General features: G+C 55.7%; 7 protein-coding genes and 1 non-coding gene across 8 annotated transcripts; 6 read left to right on the top strand and 2 right to left on the bottom strand.

Annotated features, from left to right (window-relative positions):
• Positions 1–450: 450 nt before the first annotated feature.
• Positions 451–928, top strand: H310_08249 (hypothetical protein; the record flags this gene model as incomplete). Its single annotated transcript, XM_008873929.1, has 2 exons — positions 451–792; positions 839–928. Exons 1-2 carry the CDS (start codon positions 643–645, stop codon positions 926–928), a joined length of 240 nt encoding a protein of 79 aa, XP_008872151.1. The 5' UTR covers positions 451–642.
• A 16-nt stretch (positions 929–944) lies between these two features.
• H310_08248 (hypothetical protein) lies at positions 945–1,200 on the top strand. Its single transcript, XM_008873928.1, has one exon. It carries the CDS (start codon positions 977–979, stop codon positions 1,172–1,174), a length of 198 nt encoding a protein of 65 aa, XP_008872150.1. The 5' UTR covers positions 945–976; the 3' UTR covers positions 1,175–1,200.
• A 690-nt stretch (positions 1,201–1,890) lies between these two features.
• On the top strand, positions 1,891–2,619 carry H310_08247 (hypothetical protein; the record flags this gene model as incomplete). The annotated part of the gene is made up of 1 exon (XM_008873927.1): positions 1,891–2,619. A coding segment is annotated over one exon (604 nt), but the record flags the coding sequence as incomplete, so codon positions are not given.
• A 642-nt stretch (positions 2,620–3,261) lies between these two features.
• Positions 3,262–3,993, top strand: H310_08246 (hypothetical protein; the record flags this gene model as incomplete). Its single annotated transcript, XM_008873926.1, has 2 exons — positions 3,262–3,714; positions 3,760–3,993. Coding segments are annotated over 2 exons (687 nt in total), but the record flags the coding sequence as incomplete, so codon positions are not given.
• A 75-nt stretch (positions 3,994–4,068) lies between these two features.
• Positions 4,069–5,032, bottom strand: H310_08245 (hypothetical protein; the record flags this gene model as incomplete). Its single annotated transcript, XM_008873925.1, has 3 exons — positions 4,069–4,137; positions 4,182–4,632; positions 4,680–5,032. The coding sequence occupies 3 exons, from the start codon at positions 5,030–5,032 to the stop codon at positions 4,069–4,071; spliced, it is 873 nt and encodes a 290-aa protein (XP_008872147.1).
• Positions 5,033–5,210: 178 nt separating this feature from the next.
• H310_08244 lies at positions 5,211–5,281 on the top strand. The gene has a single exon. It is a non-coding gene; the product is annotated as a tRNA-Gly (tRNA).
• A 135-nt stretch (positions 5,282–5,416) lies between these two features.
• H310_08243 (hypothetical protein) lies at positions 5,417–5,902 on the bottom strand. The gene has a single exon (XM_008873924.1). The coding sequence runs from the start codon at positions 5,886–5,888 to the stop codon at positions 5,442–5,444; it is 447 nt and encodes a 148-aa protein (XP_008872146.1). The 5' UTR covers positions 5,889–5,902; the 3' UTR covers positions 5,417–5,441.
• An 863-nt stretch (positions 5,903–6,765) lies between these two features.
• On the top strand, positions 6,766–8,910 carry H310_08242 (hypothetical protein; the record flags this gene model as incomplete). Its single annotated transcript, XM_008873923.1, has 5 exons — positions 6,766–7,818; positions 7,935–8,025; positions 8,096–8,355; positions 8,405–8,695; positions 8,749–8,910. The coding sequence occupies 5 exons, from the start codon at positions 6,766–6,768 to the stop codon at positions 8,908–8,910; spliced, it is 1,857 nt and encodes a 618-aa protein (XP_008872145.1).
• Position 8,911: the final 1 nt, after the last annotated feature.

Here is an 8,911-nt window from a genome sequence, read left to right as displayed (position 1 = left end):
CGCCTGAACCCGAAGCACGTCGACAACCTGACTTTTATCAAAAGCAACTTGCCAGCGTTCTACGACTACGCCCTGCACGATGAAGCCGACGATGATCCGTCTGGCAGCGAAGTGTAGGGGAGTGGAGTGGAACCGTATGCAGAATACAACCAAAGGTTTTATAGTCTCAAGTTGAGGTTTTAATGTTTTTAACCTATAACCTCATTTCCTCAAAAAAGGACTGAGGTTTTTTCCTTCCCTGCTTCCGCTTGAATCTCAAGGCGCATGTCCATGGAAGACATGGGTTCCGCACAATGACATGGCACAAGACAGGATCACAGGAAGCTATGTGAGCCATTCATATCCATGTAGGGAATATGTATGGAGAACAGCCTCATGTATTACTCTTGAATCAAAGTCTTACGCCGCGACCATTAAGTTGCGGAGAGCAGTCCCAATTCCCCTACCCGAAAGGACTAGTTGATCGAAAAGAACGTGAAATAGCGCCCACGATGGACATGTGTAGCTCACCTTGATCCAGGACATTTCTCGCTCAGACCATGCACCTTCGAAACCTTGCGTCACACAAACCATGCTGGCGACTCCATCATCGGCCAGCAATGGTACGTCCAAAGGCGATGAAAGCACGACGTTTGGCATCACATGACGGAAGACGTTCCACCACGTTCACCGGCGGCATCCAAACCCCCAATCAAGTATCGCCCCGACATCGACAGCCTCCGAACGCTCGCTGTTGTTCCGGTCGTCCACTTCCACGCGTACCCACACTCGATCCAAGGCGGCTTTATTGGCGTCGTCGTCATCTTCGTCATCTGTTATCTCTGGGATCCCATTGAAGGAAAACCCCAAAGGCACGTTCACGAACGCCGACTTTTACTCGCGGCGCATCCGCCACATCATTCCTGCCTTGCTGCTCGTCCTCACGTAAACGCTGGTCGTCGGGTGCGTGTGGTTGCTGGACACGGCGCTCCGGTCCATGGCAGCTAGGACGTTGTTCAGCGCCAACCTCCAGCTGCTCACGATCGAGCAGGGCTACTTTGACGCGAGCGTCATGGAGAATTCGCTGCTGCCCTTGTGGTCGCTGGGCGTCGAGGAGCAGGTTTACATCTTTTGGCCGCTCTTTGTCTCGGTCGTCAGCCGTCTTTCGTTCCGCAGCGCGTTGGGGTGTCAATGATCGAGGTGATTGCGAGCTTCGCGTGCAATATCGTCTTTCTCGGGTTCCACGGTGAGAACTCGTCCTTCTTTCCGTTGAGCCAAGTAGAACTCGGACCGCATGGCACATGTGTGTGGGTGTGCTCCAAACGAAACAACTGGCCCATGGCCACCGCCTGCGCCATCTGCATACCATCTCTGGCCCGAGGCAGTGGGGCAGTGTAGTGAAGTGTATTTTGCCACCATTGGGCTGGTTCCCCGCCCACTCCTCTGACTGCTGTGCAGTCCAGCGAGCGCATCATGCAGACCGAAACGCCACGTTTCTCCGCTCCCATACGTCACGTCCACCGCGAGTACTCTGTGTTAAGGACGCTTCCCCAGCTGCTCAAGCTGCCATATGCGTCCGATATTCGCCGACGGGATGCAGATTCAAAACACATGAACCGTGAATCCATGCTGCTACCAAAACGCCAAGCCTCGAGATGGCGGCGCTTGCATGAGCGCGATGTCGCCCCACGTAGCTACCCCACTCCCGCCAGCCACGCACGGTGTCGTCGCCGTCGGACCAGCCCAGATTCCCACTTTTTCTGTTCCAGAATCTTCGGGGTGAACCCCATTTATTTCGCAGAATTTTGGCTCATAGAGCCAGCGACGTATTTTTTTCGAGAATTTATTGAAAAGCAAGTTCCGGGGATTCGATTATCCGGATAGGCAACGTCGCAGCATTTCAATTTTCACGCGCACTCTGCATTCAACGAAATATCGGTGGAGTCGCACACGACTTGCCGTCTCTGCGGTTGCCCCACGTGCCGTCCACATACTCACTGCTTCCATGTCGCCCTTACTACCCACGCTCAACATGTCTGTCATCTCGCTCGACAGCGAAGATGCATCGGCGCCGTTGGGCTCCCCCGTGAAGAAGCAGCGCACGTGCCTGGACCAGTTGAAATCGTCCGAAGACTTGCAAGACGCAATTGCTTTCGTGCAAAAGTCGTGCACGCTGGCAAAACGATGCATGGACTTGCAACAATACGAGTGCGCGTTTCGCATCTTGGCCAAGGTTGAAGAGACGACGCAACGAATTGCAAAGGAATCGCGCCGCGGCATTCTGTCGAAAGTCAACCAACAACACACCCGAACGTACAGTGCCGACGCGGACGATGACGAAACGTATAGCCGCGTACGCAAAGTGTCCTTCTCGGACGAAGTCTGCGTCGGCCTCGCCGAAGACATTGACCGCAGCATCTCGCCGATTCCTCGACCTAGTGTGCAAGAAATGCTGTTTGTCCGTGCATACCGCGACATTCCGACTGCGAACTTGTCCGATTATTGGAGCGACTAGTCGAGCGAATGCCTCTCAATCCTATTTAATATTTACGGCATGTTGGCCTTCACGCATGTTGCCTCTGGGCGGCCCGTCGACACGATCAGTTGCTGCATTTTTGCACGCAAGTATCCGGATAACCAGGCATCCGGATCGTGTCGGCCTTCGTTGGCAGCATCATTTCTACGAGGAAGGTGCCGTTGGCGCAAGCAGACGGAGTGCCCAGGGCTTTCAGGGCAGCCCCGCCACTGATTGTCCCACTTCAGCCGTTGCCAGCGGACGATGGGCAGAGAATGGTCGAGAACATGATGGCGTTGGGGAATACTCGTCACCACACATTTCCAACGGCAGTGAGACAAATGCGCGTTTGAGAGAGGTGAAAATATGGAACGGGGGTTGGCGGAGGCACGAAATGCGTTGGCAACTGCACTGGGTGTACCATCAGTCCAAGTCCACAATCGTCCTACACCCATACGGAGAGAGATCGATTGTCGAAGAAGGCGCGCCGCGATGTTCGGAGCTCACGCGTGGAAGCGACGCCATCTCAACCTGGTGCGGATTGTGTGGTGGCCCATTTATTTGTGGCACGCCCTTCAACTTGAAGTTCAACGATGATGCGATTTGATTGGTCCAATTGTTCAAGGTACCGCGGTCGCGCGATTTGATTGGTCAAGACGTGGGGTGCCTCGCAACGTCATCTCAACACGACATCTTGCCGTCTGCGCGGCAACGGCGAGGTAGGTCAGGCACATGCAAGACGGTCGCGATTAACAGCATGGCTCAAGGTGGATGCAACCCGTGAGATCCAACGTGTGCACGTGGCGCAGCATCGATACGTCCGTGAGTCCGACGCAGTTGGCTATGTTCAACGTGTGCACAAACCGCAACCCGTCGACCCGCGTGAGTTGGGAACACCCCATCAAATTCAGCGTGTGGTTCAGCCCGAGCGCGTTCACTTGGTCGTCATTCACGCACGGACACCCGCTCAGGTTGAGGTTGTACACGGTCTTCAAGTCGGCCACGACTTCCACCAACGTCCCGGCCAAGTTGAGCGTGTGCACAAACCCCAACGCACTGACGTCTCGAATTCTCGTGCAGTAACTGAGGTCCAGCGCGTGCACGCCACCAAGCGACGACACGTCCTCCAGCATCTCGCAACCCGACAAACTCAACGTGTGGACGTGAGCGAGCGGCGCCACGTCGGTGACACTCGTGCGGCTAAGATGGATCGTGTGGAGGTGTGCAAGGCTTGAAACATCGCCAATGTCCCAGTTGTTGGACAGATCGAGAGTGCACAGCGTCGGGTGATTCATCCACACGGTGGCGTGATCTGGTCCGAGGTTGCAACCGTTCAGCGTAACCGAGTGCAGCGACCCATGACCGAGGAGGTGGGCGTCGTTGACCCGATAGCACCTCGATATTTCCACCGTGTGGCAGTGTTCGCGCAATGCGCTGACTTGAACAACACGGTAGCATTCCTATCCAAGTTCTGTGATGACCCCACGATGCGATGGTGAATATGCATTTCACCGAGACACGGACGACGTGGTTGTTGACGAGGCTGGACACGTCCACGAGATCGGCGCATCGACTCAACGACACATCGGCACATGCGCCAAAGCGGCAACCGACTGAATTTGCGGGCAGCACGAAATGTCAATCTAATTTTTGGCCTTGACATCTTGAATGGCATGATGAGACGTACCGAGTTGGCATGGGCAAGCGGCGCCACGTCCTGGAGGTTCACGCACAGGGACAGGGACACGTCGTGTACGTTGCGCAGTGCGGAAACGTCCTGCAGACACGTCGACGCTTGCAGTCGAATCGACTGCAACAACGAAAACCCTCGGAACGCGTCGACATGAAGGAGCCGCGTGCGCACCATCTCGACATGCGACGCCAAGCGAAAGCAACGGATCGTCTCAAGTTGTTCGCACGACGACAACGACACGCTTGTCGCTTGGAATGGAATGGAGGATGGCAACGACTGACAATGCTTTAGATGGAGCTCCGACACCACCAGTGGCATGGACGACCATGGCACGCTGACCGCAGCCGCCGTGAGGCTGGTTGCCACGGACGGGAGAGCCGCCGGATAGGTGCTCCCAACGACGAGTGACTCCAGCAACGTTAACTTGTGCACGTTTGTCGCTGTCCTACGCAAGACGGTCGCAGTGCAGTTGTAGAGTTGCAGAGGACGTACCGCGATCCTGATATATTCAGGTGCTTGACGCTGGTCAACTCGCCCAAATCATGGAGATTTTCGCACGACAGAAACCGAAGCGAGCGGCATCGGGCCAGCGCATGTGGTGACTCGATAAAGTCGCACTGACGAAAGCCTATCTCTTGGACATTTCGCAAGCCTTCTACGTGAACGTCGTGCGCGATACTACCTTCTTCAAACTCGACATGCGACGCATTGCGCACAAACGCAAAGTCCCGCCAATGGCGTGGCGCCGACACGACGCTCACGGTGTTCGAGTCATAGCATGCGACGGTCGGTTGCGTCCATTCGAACCGCTTCGTATCATCGAGCTGTCCTTCTAGCGGCGCCATGGAGCGTCTGACACGTCGAGGTGCGATGCCACTTCACCCCATCCGACATCCAGGACGACAGTTCTCTCTGCCACGTATACTAGTACTGTAAGTAGTATACTACCGGTAGTATCGATTCATTTCCATGAAGTCATATTTACTTTTCTTCTTATGTCTATGAGAATGACTATTACATGAAGCGCCATTGGTTTAGTGGTAAAATATCTCGTTGCCATCGAGATGCCCCGGGTTCGATTCCCGGATGGCGCATTTCTTTTTCAACCACATCTTGGCACTGCCATGCGCTCCGGGCTACACTGAAAGTGGGATGGCAGTGGTACGAACGGTGCCCCTGTAGGTACAGTAGTCTCGACTACGATGTGCATGTTGCGATCCCGCCGATCATGGACGTTTGCAGACTTGGGAGTATTTATGACAGTTTAAAGTCTGACTGGCCGCCACCATACATGCGTTTCGTGCGACGATCTCCAGCGATGGCAACCGGGGCATTGCGCAGAAAGATGTCGCTAGATCCTTGGTTGTTGACTGAGATGCGACGGTCTTGTTGCTGCTGAAGGTATTCTTGTTGCTGTCGTTGGTACTTTTCCGTTTCCTTGGAATTGTTGTTGCTGCTGTTGTTCGTTTTCACGATCGCGCCCATGTCGTGATGAAACACTTGGCTTCCAGAACAGTGCTCGGGGCGAGAGCCCATGCCTCGGCGTCCTTTGCGATCGTCGCACGTCGCAGCGTTGTCTCCCCCAAAGATGAGCGACCCCATGGTCGAGCCGCCGCCAGGGGGCTTGGCCAGCCGAGTGCTTGAGCGCTCGCTGAGGAAGTTGTTGACGTTCTGGGATTGCGTGGCGCTGGGGCGGGACATGGCGAATTGAGAAATGACCGCTTTGTGCTGGCATGGTTCCCATTCCCATGCGACGATTTAATCGATACAACGATCGATACGAATTATTATGATATCGAGTGACTGGCGACGCTATATTTAGCCAAGTGGGCCGCCGCCGCCCAGAACATCTCGCAGGACCATGTTCTGGGCAATCTTCGTCGCACCAATGTGGGCGGAGCCATGGGCGACTTTTTGTCGGAACAGCGGTGTGGTGGACACCTTCGCACGTGGGGTTGCCATCCCTGTGCTTGAAAATCGGCCGGCGACTCTTGGAAGCGTTCGTAGTCGACTTTGTTCCGGTGGGTCCCGTTCGACCGTTTGTGGTCAAATCTAGAGCAGTTCGCTGCACATGAGAGCGAAACTATGCGAACCCACACAGCGACATAAAACCAGTCGTGCTCTATGGGTTGCAGTGAATCTCAACGCGAGAAAGGTTGGAGAAGCAGTGTAACAAAGATCCTGCAAACTCCGTCGGCATCCCCACGGTGGCCATACACGTCGTCGCTCGCAACTAATTGAACCCATGCGCCGCTCGAAGCAAAGCAACCACGACTCCTTTCATTCGGCGGGGTGCATTGCCTGGGACATAACGGCAGAACGGTCTTGCGGCACTCTCTTAGCTGTCCATCTAACGAACACCGCGCAACAACGGCACGGCCATCTCCAAGCGTCATCGAGTCCCTGTCGCATGGAGTTCGCATAAAACATGTTTGTTTGGGAAAGGTTCCTGCATAATATAATATCGTGCATCGTCGAATCGAATGTTACAGGTTTCGACGAATTTGCCAACTTGGCAATCGACATGCTTCGGTATGGGAGTGCCAACAGCGGCGGCGTTGACGAAGAGACAACATTCATGTCCGTCGTGTCCCGCATTGCGTCGTGCTGCTTCGGCGAGAGCATTTTCTCCACGTCTATTCTGGCGGAGGGACCGTTGATCAAGAAGGGCGACTACGCGCACTTTCGGTATTTTGTCCTGGAGGCGTCGGGACTGCTCAAGTACTACGAGATTACGCTGCGGCAAACGATTAACGCGTGCGGCGACATCGTCTACCACATCCCTTCCATCAAATTGACGCAGACGAGCCAGTTGAGCAATCGAAACTTGCGTGGCACCATGATGCTCCACCCGTCGTTCTGCGCAAAGGACATTGAATCGCCGCAAGCCGCTTCAAACTTGAACGGGACGCGCGACTTTCGGTCAAACTCGTTTGCTGGCGCGACTCCCGGTCCAAGCTCCGAGATGCGCTGCTTTCGAAAGTCCAAGGAGATCCTTGTGTCTGGGTTTGGACCGACGGGGAACGTCGTCAGTTGGAAACTCCAAGCGACGACCCTGGAACACTACGAACGGTGGACGCGCGCGCTGCGCATCGCGATGCGGCCTGCTTGGGCCCTGAACGCTCCGTTCTGCCAAGTGTGCCACATGAGTTTCCACTGGTTCAATCGGCCGCACCATTGCCGCAAATGCGGAAGCAGTGTGTGCGCCGCATGCAGCCACGCCATCGACAAGCTTCCACTCTTGGCGTACACGTCTCCCGTCCTCGTATGCATCGACTGCGATCCCATTCCAGAAGACTTTGCACCCCAAACGAAGGTTCTCGTGTACGGCAAGCACCCCGCCATGATTGTCGTGTCCAAGGACACGGCCAAACCGTTTCTCTCGCATCAGCTGACGTCGCATCCTTCGGCCATGTCCCTCGCCGTGCAGTACCTCTCGGACCCCGCGACGACCCCCCCAACGCTCGTCTCGGTGAAGTACGTCGAGCGCTTCTCCGAGAAGGTGCTGGCGGCGAACCGCATCAAGTGCTGCCTTCGCATGCACTTGGCGTATCGGCTCTTCCGCGCCCTCCTGCATTTTCACACGTGGACGCTTCTGGAGTCTCTCCAGGAGCAACAGACGGTCAAAATCGTACGTGAATTGTTTCGCTGTTCGAGTTTGCTGTGGACGGATCGCTTGGCCATGGCATCTTGGGATGCTGAAAGGACGCTTTTTGAGCGCCGGACATGACTCTGTGATGTGTGTAGGTCAAGATCATTCGCAACACGATCAGCGTCAACGAGCTCGCGTCTCTCGCGCCGTCGTACGAGGAGCGCACGGACGTGTCGTCGAACTTGCGTACGTCGTCGGGTTGCTTTTGTGCCGCGACCTGTTGGCGTGCGGCTAAGGACTCGATGTTTGTGTGCAGACAACAGCTTGAAGCACTACCGCGGCGTGCATCTGAGCTTCCCGCTGACGGAGAACCAGGTGCTCAAGTTATCGGACGCATTTCGCAGCGGCCAAGTGCTGCATGGCCATTACGTCATGCAACTGGTCCAAGAAGTGCTGGACCGGCCGCCGCAAGCCACGATGACGCACATACAGATTCCCAAAGGCGTCGAGTTGGTTATCGTGGGCGACTTGCACGGCCAATATGAAGACCTCATGACCATCTTTGATCGCAAGGGGGTACGCCTCATCGTCGATCCGCCGTCCCACTTCCTGTGTTCTCGGCCAGGTTCCAAGCAAAACGCTGTGGTACTTGTTCAACGGCGACTTTGTCGATCGCGGCCTCCACGGCGTCGAAGTCATCTGCACGTTGCTCGCGTACTCGCTGCTGTACCCGCACTTTGTGTTTTTGAATCGCGGGAACCACGAAGCGCTCGTGCTCAACCAAGTGTTTGGGTTTGCCGATGAAGTCGCGAAAAAGTACAACACGACCGACGAGTACCCGTTGCTGTTTGACAAGTTTGAAGCTGTGTTCAACCGGCTCCCGCTCTGCACGCTTATCCAGGACTCGGTGTTTGTGGTGCGTACGGACGGTGCTGCCACGTGAATGACGCTCATCCACGCGCCGCCCAGGTCCACGGCGGCCTCCCGATCGAACCCAACGTCACCCTGAACGACATCGAGGCCATTGACCACTTGCGAGAGATCCCGACCAGCCGCCTTGACTGCCTCGAAGACGAGATTTTTTCCCAGCTCATGTGGAACGACCCGCAGCCCCGCGACGGGTACGGCTGAA

The sequence above is a fragment of the Aphanomyces invadans genome, assembly GCF_000520115.1.
Source record: "Aphanomyces invadans strain NJM9701 unplaced genomic scaffold supercont1.16, whole genome shotgun sequence".
Taxonomy (NCBI): domain Eukaryota; phylum Oomycota; class Saprolegniomycetes; order Saprolegniales; family Verrucalvaceae; genus Aphanomyces; species Aphanomyces invadans.
The sequence above is the reverse complement of the archived record's forward strand: the minus strand, read 5'-3'. Positions and strand labels throughout refer to the sequence as shown.